We start from the raw sequence: 18145 nt of genomic DNA, 5'->3' as shown, positions 1-18145 counted from the left end.
TGACAGTAGCATCCGGTGGCTGCGAGTCGGACGCACGAGGGTTGGTTTCCTCCCACTTTCGGTACATCTTCCTTTGGTCACTCTGGAAAAGACGGTTCTGCTGGAATCGGTCCACACGCTCTCTGTAGCGGCGAATACGGTTTGCCCATGCATAGACTTTCTGCTTTAGAAAGTCGATGCGCTCCGTAATGTTGGCCATGTAGTCGCGGGGCCTAATATCCGTCCCCGCGAATGCCTGGTTTACAAAGCGCATTACTCGGGGGCGATTGTTGCCCCCCCTGAAGCAGATCAGCTTTGCGATAAGAGTCCTAAACGAGCTGATACGTCGCTCGATCCGTATTTGCCATGCGGGGGCACCCCCGGCGGTCCTAGGTGCACGTTCAGAGTCCGGAAACTTGACTCGTGCAACACGGCACGCCGCGATGGCTCCGCAATACATGATCGCGTGCGTATCATCTAAATCTTTACTAGTCCGCAAATATGGCTCTAGTAAAGCGTTTAGGGCTCCCATTAGCGCTAGATTGTGTCTATTCATAGGCAAACGTGGTAATCGTGGCCTAGTATTGGGTGTGGAGCGATACTGCGTAATCGCCTCATCCAAAGTCCTCCTCAGTTGCTCATTGGCTGTACTACTCACACTCTGCGCGAACTCCTCCTCGTCGGCACAGAGATCTACCCGCGGCGCCTCCGGGGCCTGGTCGGGTGCCGGCACCGGATCCGGCGATGTGGCGGGCGGGTCTCGCACCGAGGTGGAGGCTGCGCGAGCAGAGAGAGCCTCCAGGCGAAGCCGATCAAGTGTCGAGTCATCCAACCGCTTTAGCCGCTGGATGACTCGCACCTGATCCGATAGCCGTTGCGCAGTCACGTCGATGGTTGGTTCGAGGGCCTGAAACAGTGGAAGCATTCGGACACGGCACGCGCATAAGTCGGTTCCCCCCTCTGTAGCCCCATAGTAGGCGCGCATGACGTTCTCATTCATGGTTTGAGACCATCTCATGCGACGCACTACACCACCGGCAGCGGGAGCCGTGGGCGGAGCAAGATGTCCCGCAGGCCCCAAGCGTGCCGGCAGCGGTGGCCGCCCGCGTCGCGCTGGTGGTCGTGGCGGAGGCGGCGGCGGCCCGCACTCGTCGCTCGACTCGCTGGTATCGGGCGCAGTGGCGAATTCATCGCCCGATGATTGTGAGGAGACGGACGAGACGGGCGAGGGTGGTGGGCGTGCGTTGGCTGTGGTAGACGCTTGTGAACGCGCTTTACTTCGTGTAATCATTTTCCTCTCTTTGTCATTCAACCATTGTTTGTCGGCTAGTTTCGTACAGTTACATTTTTTGCGGTCACGTATCCTTTTGCGAAGTGTCGCATTATTGTGAAGGTAACTTTTCCACAAAAAAAATCAACTAAAATGTAATAAAAGCCAGTAAAAACATATTTGATCGCATATAAAAGGAAAATTTAGTTTATTTATTATTATTTATTTATTACAATATATTTACATAGGATCACAGTTGGCACCAAAGCGCTGGCAAATTTACACATGCAAATAGAAAAAAATATTGAATTATTATACCTAATTATTGAATTATACTTTAGTCATGCAAATAATATTAATTGAAAATACCCATGTCAAATGATTTAAAATTTGCAACTATACAATTTCATGTCCAATCAAAGATGACTCTCCAAGCGTTGTTCGGAGATACATATCAGTCTTCTCTAGGGGTCCCTTTATTTCCCATAAAGTTTTAAGTCATAATGTATTGTCTGTCAGATTATCATTAGTCATAAAACTGAAACCGTTAACTTTTCAGGATTTTCGTAAGGTTATCCTATAGATAGGTTAGGTTAGGTTTTATGGCAATCCTGAAAGTGACGCGTTTCTGAACCAAATAAATTATAAATAAATAAATATTATAGGACATTATTACACAATTGACTAAATCCCACAGTAAGCTCAATAAGGCTTGTGTTGTGGGTACTTAGACAACGATGTATATAATATATACATATTTATAGATACTTAAATACATAGAAAACACCCATGACTCAGGAACAAATATCTGTGTTCATCACACAAATAAATGCCCTTACCGGGATTCGAACCCAGGACCATCGGCTTCACAGGCAGGGTCACTACCCACTAGGCCAGACCGGTCGTCAATATAATTATGACTAACGAAAATGCGGGCAAACAATACATTATAACTTAAAACTTTTTTGGAAATAATAGAGACGCGTCTTCTCTGTTAACTAGCCTCTGACAGTAAGTAAATTTAGAGTAATCCGCACAACCTCGTAATCCGATCGTCATTAGCTTTAATGAGGGCCTAATGAAAGCCTTCCCTTGGTTAAACTAGTGCTATTTATAGAGAATATTAGTCTTGTGGTTTAGTGGTTATAGTTAGGGTAGACCGAGAAGCGCTGGTGGCCTAGCGGTAAGAGCGTGCGACTTTCAATCCGGAGGTCGCGGGTTCAAACCCCGGCTCGTACCAATGAGTTGTTCGGAACTTATGTAGGTACGAAATATCAATTAATATTTCCCAGTTGCTTTTCGGTGAAGGAAAACATCGTGAGGAAACCGGACTAATCCCAATAAGGTCTAGTTTATCTCTGGGTTGGAAGGTCAGATGGCAGTCGCTTTCGTAAAAACTAGTGCCTACGCCAACTCTCGGGATTAGTTGTCAAGCGGACCCCAGGCTCCCATGAGCCGTGGCAAAATGCCGGTATAACGCGAGGAAGGAAGAAGAAGAAAGTTAGGGTAAACCGAGGCGAATCGGAATAACATGGAAAATCCGATGCTATTTGAAATATGTATTGCATTAATACCAGCACATTAAAATGATATCATAGTACCATCGCCCACACTGTTAACTGTACATCGGTGGACCTTATGCCTTTTTTAATAAGGTCCACCGATGTACAGTTAGGAGTGTTACTGTTTGTACGTTTCTATTCTTAGCCTGCGATGCCAATCGTGAGAAATATTTTTAATATCAACAGATTTTTATCCTGATCCGATTCGCTATATTATTTAACAAAATACTTTATATAATTGGTCTTCGGTTACCGCGATAGTTACTCGTGAAAAAACAATTGAAACGGGTTCGAAACGTCGGGATTCATCCCATACATACTACAGTATGAATTCAATATAAGCGATATAATCCGTTTCAATAGTTTTATTTCAAAATACTTTATAATTTAGGCTAGTGCTAGGCTCTGCATGGATGGCTAAGAGCATGGACTTTCTTACAAATATAATGTACTATCTTACCCTCCCTCCCTCCCTTTTTTGCAAATTAATTATTAATAATTATACTTACGTATCTTCTTTTAAAGTTAACTTAGTCGTTTGATTTATTCACAGCTTCAAGGGACTGTAGACCTAAGTATATGGTTTTAATTTTAAACCTATAATTATGTCAGTTTATAGCACGTAAGCCGGTTCATATAAAATAGACAAAACAAAATAAAAATAAAATAAGTTTATTGTGCATAATGCGCGAGAGCCACACAGTTTCGCAGTTACGCAACATAATGAGAAACACACGATAAACAGGCCTACACGTGAACTAAACTCATAAAAAGATTTATTTTTAGCAATCATTCATTTCCTCTTACAGTAACCTCACCTGGCAAAAAACTGCACAAAGACACAGCCGAGAGAAACATCTAAAATACGATAGAGCAACAGAGGACCTAAGAGCCTCTTTTACACCACTAGTCATTTCATGCGACGGAGCCCTAGGGACTGAATACAATAGTTTCTTAAGAGAACAGCATCAAAATTGAATGATAAATGGGGAAAGGCATATTCACAAATAATTTTCTGGCTGAAAGTTAAAGTCCAAATTTCTGTTATAAGAGCTATCTCCATAAGATTCAGAGGTACGAGACAACGTATCAAAGCTTTTGAATGCGAAGACGGAGCAGGAATCCTCTACTGAACATTATACTGAAGAATGAAGATCCCTTAAGAAATATACAGGGTGATTCAGGAGACGTGAGCAGGACTAACACTGCGCATATCGTTAATTATAAGCAACTGTTTCGTATCAGTATTAGTGAGGTCAACGTTAATTTTCTAGTCGTGTTGAAAAAAAAGTTATGAATTTTTTTACGACATGCATGGCCACCCTAAAATTAGAATACTAAACTACCGATATTCTGTGTCAAATTGAATGTCATCACTGTCATCACGGTCTGGTTACTTTTGAAAACTGGTATCTCACTCAAGTTTGACAGTTTATTTTCTTCGTAATCAAAATGCCATTACGGTTAAAGAGGTTTTATGTTTATTAATTAGGTCCTGTAGGGTGACCATGATTGTTGAGAATTAAATTTGCTCTCACCAATAAGTTAAAAAATAGGAAAAAGTGTGGTTGTTTCTCCTAAATACGACGGTGATCGATCAATTATCAGTTACTGAGTGTGCAGGATTAGTCCTGCTCACGTCTCATGAATCATCCTGTATATATGTTGTAGGTATATATCTATATTTTTTATGTAACTCCCCACTGTCTCCTTCATACATTTTATATTGTTTACGTCGAAATAAATTAATCTTGTTCATTTCCAGAAACCCAAACTCATTTCTCAATTTGATTTAGTGAATATATCACATTCTCACCCACGTATTTGAGTAAGTGCGGATGCACTTAATTATATTCAAATCAAATTGATATCATATTTTACGTTTTGGAACACGCTTTTGTGTTACGCATAATGCGTAGTATCAGAGAGTAGTAAATATTCAAGATGCATTACCGCGTTCCGTGTGTACGTTATTACTAATTTTTAATTTTAGCTTTATACCTACGTATAAAATCAGTCAGATACCTACTTGAATGAGTTTTATAAAATTCGACTTTCCTATATTTTCCGTCTTTTTCTAATGGTGGTTTCTAATAAGGGTAGGGTGACATTTAACTTTTTTCATGCCATGCTCTTGGCATTTCAGAACAATCTTTTGTTAACAAAAAGTACTTGAATCCCAATAGAATAAAATTACACATCTTCATACCTTAGAATTTAACATTATTAACAAAATTATAAACAGCATTTAAGACATAAGTATCCTAATTTAATGACGCTATCTAGTTTTAAGATTTTTTAGTCATTAGAAACCTTTTTAAGTACTAAAAATGCTTTATTTCTTTTTTAGCCATTAGACATCGCTCCTTGAGAAACACAGTGTCATTATGCGAAAAACGTGTTTAAGATTTTTTAGCCATTAGATACCTTTTTAAGTACTAAAAATGCTTTATTTATTTTTTAGCCATTAGAAACCTTTTTTAAGTAGGTAATAAAATTGCTTTATCTACTTTTGTGACTATAGCGGTCAGTCAAGTCCAATTTTACGTTTTAAAAATAGCATTAGGGTGGTAGTTTTCATAAGCAAATAACTAAAATATAAAAATAAAATACTCGCGGCGTTGTATGGGGTCTGTTTGTCTTCTTTATTTACTAGACTCTGGTATCAAAAACTAGAAAAACACTACTATACAATTGTAATGGCTAGGTCCCAAATATAGTCTGACATATCCTAGATGGCTGGACAAATAAGATTAGCATTTCAAATGTCGCATTGAATACCTAAGTTACTGACAGATGTTGTGATCTTCCTTATTTTGTATGCGTGGACGCAATAGTAAGAGCGTGCGACTTTCAATCCGGAGGTCGCGAGTTCAAACCCCGGCTCGTACCAATGAGTTTTTCGGAACAGTACGAAATGTCATTTGATATTTACCAGTTGCTTTTCGGTGGAGGAAATCGTGAGGAAACCGGACTAATCGCAATAAGACCTAGTTTCCCCTCTGGGTTGGAAAGTCAGATGGCAGTCGCTTTCGTAAAAACTTGTGCTTACGTCAAATCATGGGATTAGTTGTCAAGCGGACCCCAGGCTCTCATGAGCCGTGGCAAAATGCCGGGATAACGCGAGGAAGAAGACGCAATAGTAATATCGGGTAATATTTTAAACTAAGATAGACCGCATGGCTATGTAGGAAGATATACAGAATGAAATTATAAGCTGGGGCCCTTAGGGCGTTTTCACGACTTTCACGTTGTCCGATCCGATACCGGATGTTACTTAGGATCCTACATCGGCGAGCGGTGCGGTGATACAAAGCGGCCGTTTGGCATCATGTAATAATATTTCAACCTATAGTTATAGAAGGTAGTCTTTTGGTTTGAGTTCAAAAAAAGTGTAGCTACGAGTATTATACCAGTACACCAAATAGCAATACCTTCAAAAAGGTAACGCTGCCAGCCTTCTGGGCACCATAACGCATTGAAGGTGATCTGGGGAGCATTTTTTACTTATAAGTTTAGTTTAAGATTTGTTTTATTTTAGTTTTAATTTTAACGTTTAGTTTCTTGTGTTGATTTTGGTTGTTATTAATAAAATTATTTTAATAGCAATTTTAGTATTTACTAGATGACCCGGCGAACTTTGTTTCACCTATATTACTATCTTTTTTTGTCACTTTCTTAATTTTTTTCTTTCATTAAAACCTTCTCCTGACAATAACAAACATAACAAAATAAGAATTAGCGAAATTGGTCGAACCGTTCACGCGTGATGCCGTTACCAAGGGAAATAGGGATTGATTTTTATACATACCAGCGACCCGCCCCGGCTTCGCACGGGTTAACAAATTATACACCTAAACTATCCTCAAGAATCACTCTATCCATTGGTGAAAACTGCATGAAATCCGTTCAGTAGTTTTTGAGTTTATCGCGAACATACAAACAAACACACAGACAGACGCGGCGGGGGACTTTGTTTTATAAGATGTAGTGATTTATATAGACTTGATCCTAGTGTCGTTTTATAACTCAGTATTCTCAGTAATTGTGTTACATCGCTAATTATCTAAAAACTGACGCATTTCGGTCCTCAATTGGGGTAATTTCTCCCCGCTGGGCCTGCAGGCGGGTAATTGTCCCCACAGGGGGTAAATGGGATCAACAAGTTGTTATCAATTAATTGATAGGCGTAGGTAGTAAATGGATCCGAAAATCTATACTTAGGTCCTTGTATATGCTTTTAAATTTTACACACTTTACTCGACTACGGGGCAGATGGCCTGATTTTTAGTTAGAGTTAGACCAAGAAAAGTCTGCAACGATTTTGATAGCGTACGCAGTGCAAGTGTTATTTATACGCCATAATTTCATGAAAGTTCGATTTTTTTTAAATAACACTTGAATTGAACGTGTGCTATCGAAATCGTTGCAGATTTGTCTTAATCTAACTCTACCGTTTTTTTTGAAGTTCCTCATTTTGGGCAGGATAAATACAAATATGTATGCAATTTTCCGTTGAGTTACTAAAATATTCAAAATATCATCCTTTTTCATAACTCAGTAGAAGATGTTTTAGGACACACGGGGAAAATATTCTTTATCCTGTATTCACCAAATTTTATCGAAATCTGACGACAAAAATCGACACCAAAAATCGCCTCAGATTTGAAAACAATTGCTGACAAAAATAAACATCTTGAGTTCGTATAAATAATGATCCATGAACGTCCACTGCTGGACAAAGGCCTCCTCCAAGGATCTCCACAACGCACGGTCATTCGCTGCCCTCAACAAACGGTCTCCCGCGACTAACGAGATCGTCGGTCCATCTAGTCTGGGGCCTTCCCACGCTGTGTCTTCCGGTACGTGGTCGCCACTCGAGAGCCTTTCTGGCCCATCGGCCATCGGTTCTGCGAGCAATGTGGCCCGCCCACTGCCACTATTTTTGCTGATTTTATTAGGAAAGTGAAACTAATTTCGCTAATTAAGTAGCTAACTACTTAAAGATTATTGACGCGTTACCACTGTCTAAGTATGTATACTGTGTATACATCACAGTTTGTAGCAATTTTGCAAACTCATAACACGTAAGGGGATTACTACGTTTGTATGGGGGAGCGGTCGTCTACTATACTCTTTCCACAAGACATGCACAAAATATTCAAGGCGCTTTCAGCTATATATCGTAAATCAAATCCTGCTAAGATTTTAAGCCATAAATCTGTATCCCTTCAACAAAAACAATATCTAGTTGGCATAAGGCAAAGGTTTGGTCTGCCAACAAACTGTCATAGGTTCAAGTCCAGAGGTTAGCACTTTTGAAATTTAAATTTGTAAATTCGGGACTATCCTTGACTCATAAGAGTTCCTGTGATATTTGTAACGCACGAAAGGCTAGCCAAACTTCTCATTAATATCAATACAATGAAATAAAAATTTATAAACATACTCGTAATTATATCCCGACGTTTTGAACCCTTTACACCGAGATCAGCGGGAGACCGAGGAAAACTACATATTCACCTCTGTAGGTATCTCCTTCTTCCTCACTTATCCCGGCATTTTTGCCATGGCTCATAAAACCTTTCTTTTTTGGGAGGAAAATCCGTTATGGATACCTCCGCACCGCAGGGACAGCGCGGAGGTTATGTCGGACTCTCACCGACTAAAAACCTCCCAGTAGTCCTCCTCGGCACATTTCGGACGGCTCTGGGATCTCCAATGAACGCGTCAGTGCCGTCCTAGAATTGGCGTAGGCACTAGTTTTTACGAAAGCTTACTGCCATCTGACCTTCCAAACCAGAGGGTAACCTAGGCCTTATCGGGATTAGTCCGGTTTCCTCAGGATGTTTTCCTTAACCGAAAAGCGACTAGTAAATATCAAATGATATTTCGTACATAAGTTCCGAAATACTCATTGGTACGAGCCGGGGTTCGAACCTGCAACCTTCGGATTGAAAGTTTCTCGCTCTTACCGCTAGGCCACCAGCGCTCTCATATATTCACCTCTGGGCTATAACCGCGAAAATCGAAGTTCGCAAATTGCGGGGATTTTTCTCTGTCACTCTAATTACGCCTTCATTGGAGTAAAAGAGAAAGATCCCCGCAATTTGCGAATTTCGGTTTTCGCGGTAGCCGCTCTGTTTATCATCGTATGAATGATAAAAAACTGGTGTAAGTACCTAGTGAAAAATCTTATAAAGTCTGTGCGTAAAGGGAAAAGTCGTGGAATGTATTGGGCTCCATACATTCCACGACACTTATCATTCCGCACAGACTATATGTAGATAAATATATATATCGCTTCGAACACGGCTGCAGTTCGAGGTATCAGTGCGTATACAATATATCTCTTTATTTATGACCTAATTATACAAAAATTATAAAAACAAAAAATTGTAAAATTATTTTATTTAGTGGCTTGCTAAAGCACTGGTCCTCCCTACATGTTAGTTTTATAAAATTGTAAATTTAATATAATCTAATGTTATTTATTATTTTTAATAGTAATTTCTAATTTTAATTAGTATTTAATTATGTGTAAGTGTAAGTGTTAGTTAATTTTAATCTTTAATTTAATTGTAATTTTATTTTATTTAAAAACATGGACTGGGGTCATTCTTTGATTTGGTGTAAATGCATGTCGCCCGCGTTTTTCGGTACTAAACGAAGTTGGATCTTTACCGTGTCTTATACTTATAAGTAGTAAATAAAAAAATAGTAGTACAGGCCGTTTTCCATTTCACGATATCTTAAGAAGATCTATGTTTTTTAAGGCTCCAAAGGGTCAAAATGTCACTACCAACGCGTGTCGCCTGACCAGATTTCATCAAAACATGAGCTAAAATTCAATTTAAATGTAACTTTATGGCTAGTATTTACTAAGTGACTAAAACTATATTAATAGTTAGTACATTAATTATTGATTGCACAAATTAAATTGTGTCGTACAGAACTACCTGGCAGCATCGAATTTTTCCGGCCTCGCGGTACCGTCATTTCCGTGGATGCTACTTGCACATCATATAGCTGTCGAATAGCAGGCTGTGCTGAGATCCTGCCACTGCCACCGCGCGCCTTTCGTCGCCTATTAATCGATAGTGGGAACACACTTCAACATTTGTGCCCGTATATATTTTATTTTTAAATAATAACTCGATTACCGTGGTTTCGTCCAAAAAAATGTGTCAGTTCCGTGTGTCTTATTTTTCGGTAAGTGGAAATCATTTTAATACGAATCCTATTTGATATGATAACTTATTCGAATTGTTATGATGTAATTGGAAGAATGTTCTGGAACATTAACTATGTTTAGGGTTATGAGACAAAATGATAGTTTTTATCATTACCGTGGTAGTCATTACCACGGAACCACGGTATTTTTCGACCAGGGTAATGACCATTCTTCCACGGTAAGAACATGAATCGCTTTTTTTTATTGTTTATGGTCTCTTTTAACAAAATTTGCCGAAGGAGAGTTATTTTTTCTTTGTTGTATTTTATTCATATACTATAATATTTCACTTAAAGTGAGAAAAATATATAACTATTTATATGGTGAAAATGATAATTTGTCATTACCATGTATTATCGCCGTACAAAGTCATCACCATGACACTTTAAAATTGCGAGGTCCATATCTTCGCAGATAAGTTTCACAGAAAGGGACCATAACGTTTTTCAACATCGTTGTATCCTAAACATTTGATTATGGTCAAACAAATACCCAAAATAAAGATTTTTTATTTTTTTACCGTGGACCCGCCGATTTACACCAAATCAAAGAATGACCCACAGTTGTCAATTGTCTGAAATAAATTAATTTTATTTTATTTATTTATTTAATATCTACTACCCTCATCCATACATAAATACATAGTATTAGGCTGAGTTTACATCAGAGATGTGCGAGGATATGTTTGTCAAGAATCAATAGAATAATACGCTGAGCGAGGATAGGTAAATTCAGTGATTCTATTGGTTCTTAACAAACACATCCATCCCTCGCCGCACATCTTCGCACATCTCTGGTGGAATGGAAACGCAGCCATAAATAGAGATTTCTTCATAACATTTATGTCTATATTTTCCTTATCACTAAGTGAATTATACAGGATTGTATAGTAAATTATACAGAATGGTACAGTTTAATGTCACAAATCCCTGAAACCAGAAATGCGTTCGCGTACATCAGGTTTTTCCAGATTATACCATTCTTTACCGTCTCCTTACAAACAAGCCAATTTGAGCCTTAAAACTAAACACATACGATCTATATTATGTGGTTATGATTGTATATAAGCATAAACTACGGGAATTAGGTCGAATCACACGGCATTTTATTATGTAATGTTGCAAACGTTGCAGAGTGTAAGATTACTATTATATTTCAGTTCTGAGTAACTCTTATTGGGGTCAGACATATTTTAATTCTATAAAATGATATAGCAGTCTTTTCCTCACATTAGCATGGTGAACATTTTGTGTTTTACTCGGTACCAAAGTTTAACCCTCATGCCTTGAAACCCTTGCAATACTCATGATTTCACATTCTTTTTTAAAATTCTTCGCTTGCTCAGGTATTTAATAATGGGTTAAAGATTATAAGGGGTTAAACAACAATTTTGCCCCCTTGTACAACAAATAACTATAGATGTTTCAAAAAGAGTAGGTATGCATATGTAGCTTAAAGGTTAAATTAAAATATACTTAATTCATGTAGGCCTAGCAACAAGCACTTGTGAATAGTACTTAGGTATAGTTTAGGTATAATACATATAATGTTATCTTAAGCTAATTATCAGAGCAATTTATTGATGTTAATATTAAATAATAATAACCGGATAGTCCGCCGGTTCCTCTCTGCGGCCCTGACCACCGGTAGCTTGGGCCCTGCCCCGCTGCTGGCGCACCCTAGGTTAGGTTTTTTATAATATGTTTATATGTATTTTTATTGTTTTTTATGTGATTTTGTATTTTACTTTTATATTCATGTTATAAAGAACCTAACTTATGAAGAAAAATAAATACAGTAATTATATAATAATTCAGCCTATATTTATACGTCCCACTGCTGGGCACAGGCCTCCTCTCATGCGCAAGAGGGCTTGGGCTATAGTCCCCACGCTAGCCCAATGCGGATTGGGGACTTCACATACACCTTTGAATTTCTACGCAGATGTATGCAGACGCAGGTTTCCTCACGATTTTTCCTTCACCGAATATTATTCCATAATATTGAATTATTTTACAGATCAAATTGAATATGAATACTAAGGATTAAACAAAAAGATCGTCAAACATTTTTTTTTATATCAATCAATCAATCAAAATATACTTTATTCATGTAGGCCTAGCAACAAGCTCTTATGAATCGTAATTAATCTTAATCTAATTATCAGAGCAATTTATTGATGTTAATATGACCAAAGAGCTGGCGGCTACCTCGCACAACGTATCAGCATTGCGATACAGCGAGGAAATGCCGCCAGCATCCTTGGTACAATGCCTCAAGGGCCTATTTTAGATTTAAGCTAGTTATTAATTTCGTTTAGTAGTACCACTGTATATATTTTGTATGTAATTAAATGTTTTAATTATCAGAGCAATTTATTGATGTTAATATTATTCCATAATAAAATTGGATTATTATACATATCAAATTTAACACTAAGAATTTGACAAAAGGATCGTCTAACATTAAAAAGATTGTATAAAAAAATACTAGTCTATAATTTCTAGAATAAAATCTAAATGTCAAAAAAAAAGCATAAGTAACAAAAGAAGTAGATAGTATTATATCGGAATATCCATTTCCTCATCAATAATCAAATATACCTAATAAATAAATAATCATTTCGAATAACAATTAATCAAATCAAATTAATCATAAAAATGATAGTCTAGAATGTTGCTAGAATAAAATCTTATTTCACTAGTCCCCTATTGTTGCTAAGCTAAATCAAAGACATATGTAACTTCGTATAAGACGAATAAAGTCTAAGGAAAAAACGTGCCTCGGAATTCAAGCAAAAGTCATTCTCGAATAGATGGTTAGCCTATCCTCGGCTAGATGGCGTGACGACACCGTTTCATATTTAACAATTTTAACACATAGATATCAGTGAATGAACATGGATCAAAATGATATAAAAATAATAAAATCATTTATCCATATTTAGGGCCCAGGATTAAAACATGCTAATTCTTATGAAATATAGTTTTATTTCTCTATGACAGTAATGAATTGACAATTTCGCAGACTTTTCTTCCCCGCGCAGACAACCCTGCGCGGGAATGTGCGCAGCAGCTACAGGGCTCCCCCTCAAGCGAAGCGTACTGGTCGCCTGACGGTTCTACCTGACCGAGTACACTTTGCCGGAGGTTCATTAGCATTACCAGGTTCACTCAGATTCACTGTATAGGCGGGCTTTAAGCGGTCAATGGATACTGCGACGACCCGTCCTGGCAATTGTATTGTGAAAACTTTATCACTACGCTTCAATACTGGATAGGGCCCTTTATATGGAGCTTGTAGCGGTTTGCGCACTGCATCTTCACGCAGGAAAACATTTTCGCAATTCTGCAAATCAGGATGCACAAAAATCCTTCTACTGCTAGAGTGTACCTTTTGCGTAGGCTTGAGATCATTTATGATTTGCCGAAGTTGTTCGACGTAATCAAAATTTATGACAGGATTTACAGAAATGGACGATGAAATGAAATCTCCTGGCAAACGGAGTGAACAGCCATACGTAAGTTGGGCTGCACTGACACCAGAGTCGCTGCGCAGCGCTGAGCGTAGTCCAAGCAGGACAGTGGGGAGTTCTTCGACCCATTTATCTCGATCACACAGCCGCGCCATAAGAGCTGCCTTTAGGCATCTATGCCAGCGCTCGATTTTACCATTGCTCTCTGGGTGATATGCTGTTGTACGTACTCTTTCGATGCCAAGTAATTTAGTCAGAGATGAAAAAAGTTCACTTTCGAATTGACGGCCTTGATCAGTTGTTATAGTTGATGGGCACCCAAAACGTGCGATCCATGCTTCGTATATAGTTTTAGCCACAGTTTCAGCAGTCATATCTCGAATAGGTATTGCTTCAGGCCAGTGCGTTGTCCTGTCTATAATTGTGAGTAAATACCGGTGTCCAGCCGATGAAGTACTCAGAGGACCGACGAGGTCAGTATGTATATGTTGGAAACGTGCGCTCGGTGTGAAACATCCGACGTTGCTGTAAGTATGACGCTGAACCTTCGATTGTTGACATTGGATACAAGTTTTGGCCCAAATGCCGACATCCTTGTTCATAGATGGCCAAAAATACCTCTCTTGTATCATCTTCCTAGTAGTCCTGATACCCGGGTGACTTATATTGTGTACGGTATCGAAGGCAGTGCGGCGTAAATCTTCAGGTATGTAAGGTCTAATGGCTGATGTAGATACTTCACAATAAATCGGCTCTGCTGAGTTTGGCAAGATGATTTTCTTTAATTCTATATTCTTTTTTAGTAACAAATGGTTGATAGACTTGTCATTCTGCTGTAATTGTGCGAGTTTATCATAGTCGAACACGGATGGTGTGGTGATAGTCTCGATGCGTGACAATGCGTCCGCAACCACGTTATCTTGGCCACTTACGTGCCTGATATCGCTGGTAAATTCGCTAATGAATGACAGCTGTCTGGAACGGCGAGGAGTTTCTGACTCAGATGACGTTTTCATAAGTGCGTATGTCAGCGGCTTATGATCCGTAAAAATGATTAACTCACGGCCTTCGAACATTTTCCTAAAATGTTTCACAGACATATATATAGACAATAATTCTCTGTCGAACGTACTATATTTTTGCTGGGCGTTTGAAAATCTTTTTGAAAAATATCCCAACGGCTGCCATTTATTGTTAATGCGTTGTTGGAGTACACTTCCCGCGCTCTGGTCGCTAGCGTCACAAAAAAGAGCTATAGGCGCGCTATGAGAAGGGTGGGCGAGCATCACAGCATGGTTTATAGCTTTCTTGCATGCCTCAAATGCCTCATCCGCTTCAGGGTTCCACTGTATGACAGTTTTATCGCGTTTCTTGCAGTTATGCAAAAAAAAGTTTAATGGCGTTTGAATTTGTGCTGCGTTGGGAATGCTGTCGTGGTAAAAGTTGACCATTCCAAGAAACCTTCGTAGTTGTTCGATGTTTTCAGGTTTTGGGTAGCTGTTAATAATTTGAATTTTGTCTTCTGGTGGTTTAATTCCGTGCGGTGTTACTGTGTAGCCGAGGAACTTGACAGATTCTTGACCCAACACGCATTTTGAGGGGTTGATTGTGACACCGTATTCGTTCAGTCGTTGTAGGACTGTCCGGAGGTGATTTTCATGAGTCTTCGCGTCCTTTGATGCAATGATTATATCATCGATGAAGGGGAAAACATAATCTAGACCAGCAAGGACTTGATGAATAAATCTTTGAAATGTCTGTCCAGCATTTTTTAAACCTTCTCTCATCATCGGAAACTCAAAAAGACCGAATGGCGTAATTATAGCGGTTTTGTCGATATGATTTTTGTGCATAGGAATCTGTTGATACGCCCGGTTCAAGTCGATCGTACTAAAAATATTCATACCGTGAAGTTGGTAGGTAAAATCTCTTAGTCGAGGAACGGGGTAACGATCGGGTTTTGTGACAGAGTTTAACCGTCTATAATCTCCGCAGACTCGTATGTCGCCATTTTTCTTAGGCACAACGTGAAGTGGACTTGCCCAGGGGCTCTTGCTAGGTCGACAGGACTGTTGCTCAATCATGTGATCAAATTCCTTTTTGACTGCAAGGTACCGGTGTGGCGGGAGCGGGCGTGGGCGTGCATGTACGGGAGCTCCATTAGTCTCAATGTAGTGCTCGACGTTGTGCTTGGGAGCGCTCTTCATTGAAGATGGTCTTATAATATCGGGAAATTCATTGAGAATGTGATGATATTTTTGTTCGAGATCAATGCTGCAGATCGTCGGCTGCGAGGTCTTACAAATCGGAGTTCTGACAGCAAGGTTGGTTTTCTTATCAATCAGACATCGTCCGTCAAGATCGACGAGCAATTGGTGGTACTTCAGAAAATCAGCGCCGATGATTGGCTTACTAACTGCCGCGATAATAAACTTCCATCTAAATGTACGTTTTAAATTGAAATCTAGGTCCAATATCTTTTCGCCGAAAGTAGGTATTATGCTGTTGTTCGCTGCATAAAGGTTGAAGGAGGTCGGACGGCCACGGAATCCTTTAGGCTTTGGAATGACAGAAATATTTGCGCCAGTGTCAATAAGGAATTTAATTTTGGTGTCTTGATCAGTAACGAACAGGCGGTGTGAAATATCCGATGCGCTAGTTCCCGCCTCAGCTAACGCCGGTAAGTTTTCCTTATTATTGCTCTTCTTGAAATTACAGGGGATGGTGCACTTATACGCTGAGTCGCCGAAACGTCGGTGATAAAAACAGATGTCGCTCGAGGAAGGTTGGAGATTTTGAAAATTGGAGCGCGTGCGAGAATACGGACGATTAAATCGCGAAGCGTTGAATTGCGGAGCTGAATATGTGTTGCGACGGTACTGTTTCTGTTGAATCTTGATCTCGGCGACTTCACGAACGAGATAGTCCAGCTTGTCTTCTAGCGTTTTCTGCGGCGAAAGAGCTTCACTAGAAGTCGTAGAAGTGGATGGCTGTGCCGAAATTGCGGATATTTCTTTACGTGTCTGTTCTAAAATTTTATCTGCCATCAGTGCTATGTCGTTTAAATTTATGTCTTTCATAATAGTATCGCTGGAGGCGACGACGGCTCGAACGGACAAAGGCAGATGATTGGACCACAGGATACGGAGAGCTGTTTCGGAGATATTGCTACCGGCGAGGGTTTTCATCCGACGCAGTAACTGAGATGGCTTTAAGTCACCGAGCTCCATTTCGGATAAAAGACGTTGCAGACTACGTTCTTTAGACTCCTCGTAGACGGTAGTCAAACGGGTTTTCAAGGTTTCGTACTTTTTAGTTTCAGGTGGTTTTAGTAAAATGTCGCTTACTTCGTCCAAATCCTGACGTTCTAGTTTTGCTATTGCGAGTTCGTACATTGCCTGGTCGCCTTTCTTGAGGGGGGCGACGATGGATTCAAATTGCACAAACCAAAGTCTTATTTGGTCGCGCCATATTGGCGGAATACGAATGTTGGTCGCGATACCTGAGAGCTCTAGCAACGGGCTCGAAACTGCAGGTTCGAACTTTTCGGTCGTTTCGTTATCAGACATGTTTTTGGAAGGCTGGGTGCTGCTCTGAATGCGGGGTCACCACTTTAGGGCCCAGGATTAAAACATGCTAATTCTTATGAAATATAGTTTTATTTCTCTATGACAGTAATGAATTGACAATTTCGCAGACTTTTCTTCCCCGCGCAGACAACCCTGCGCGGGAATGTGCGCAGCAGCTACACATATATATACATTTTTTGATAACTTTATACGTTTTCATTTTGAGTTTTAGTCGGGTGTCGATAGATGGCAGTAAATTTACAGTGACTACAAAATTTACAATGACAGGACCCCTCTATACTATCTATTCTTTTTGGCTAAATTCACCAAATAGCCTAACTCCAATCACGATCAATAACTAACAAGCTAAAGTTTCAAACATCACAGACAAAAGAACTAAACAACAAAAGGGGTGACGTCAACCCCTTAATAAAAGGTGAAATATAATGTGTTAATATAATATCACGTTACATGGCCGAGACAAAATAACATCTGAGAAGGTGTTATGAAGGAAAATATGGAAAAAATTGTTTGACTGATTTCAGAAAGAAAGGTCGCAGTTATTAATATCTAAGATAGGAAAGAATCTATATTTATATTCTTATTGACTTAAAGCGTTTTCACATTGTCTGATCCGATATCGGATGTCGGAAGGAAGTAAAATGTAAGATATATGTGTTTCTCTGTATTTATTAAGCATTTAATAAATCATTATTACTAAAAAACGATAAATAACGCAAAAAAGGCGGACTTAATGCCAATCTCCTGCAGCTGTTTTTGTCGTAGGCGCCTTCCGACATCCGATATCGGAAAGGCGTTTCCGATAAATTCAGTCATGTCGGAGCCCCCCGTCAGCTGTCGCACCGATATTATTTGTTTGTGTGCGTATGTGTAGGCATGATGTTTGTTGTAGTATGCGTGACCGCTAAAGACGGCGCCCGGGCGCGCCCCCGCGGCCTGACTACGCGGATAGGATCCTACATCCGATATCGGATCAGACAAACGGCCCGATTCTAACTTTAAGATACGTCAATTAATAGATATAGAAACGATAAG

General features: G+C 39.5%; 1 protein-coding gene across 1 annotated transcript in view; it reads right to left on the bottom strand.

Annotated features, from left to right (window-relative positions):
- Positions 1 to 17089, bottom strand: part of LOC134801752 (uncharacterized) — a 30148-nt gene extending 13059 nt beyond the window's left edge. Inside the window, exons 1-3 of the mRNA XM_063774349.1 lie at positions 14737 to 17089; positions 1067 to 1227; positions 638 to 775 (exon numbers count right to left, since the gene is read on the bottom strand). Coding sequence (XP_063630419.1) covers positions 638 to 775; positions 1067 to 1227; positions 14737 to 17089 — 2652 coding nt within the window. The remainder of the gene's footprint in view (positions 1 to 637; positions 776 to 1066; positions 1228 to 14736) is intronic.
- Between the last annotated feature and the right edge of the window lie 1056 nt (positions 17090 to 18145).

Source organism: Cydia splendana, chromosome 23, assembly GCF_910591565.1.
Source record: "Cydia splendana chromosome 23, ilCydSple1.2, whole genome shotgun sequence".
Classification (NCBI taxonomy): Eukaryota; Metazoa; Arthropoda; class Insecta; order Lepidoptera; family Tortricidae; genus Cydia; species Cydia splendana.
Note: the sequence above shows the minus strand (reverse complement) of the source record. Positions and strands in the feature narration are given on the sequence as shown.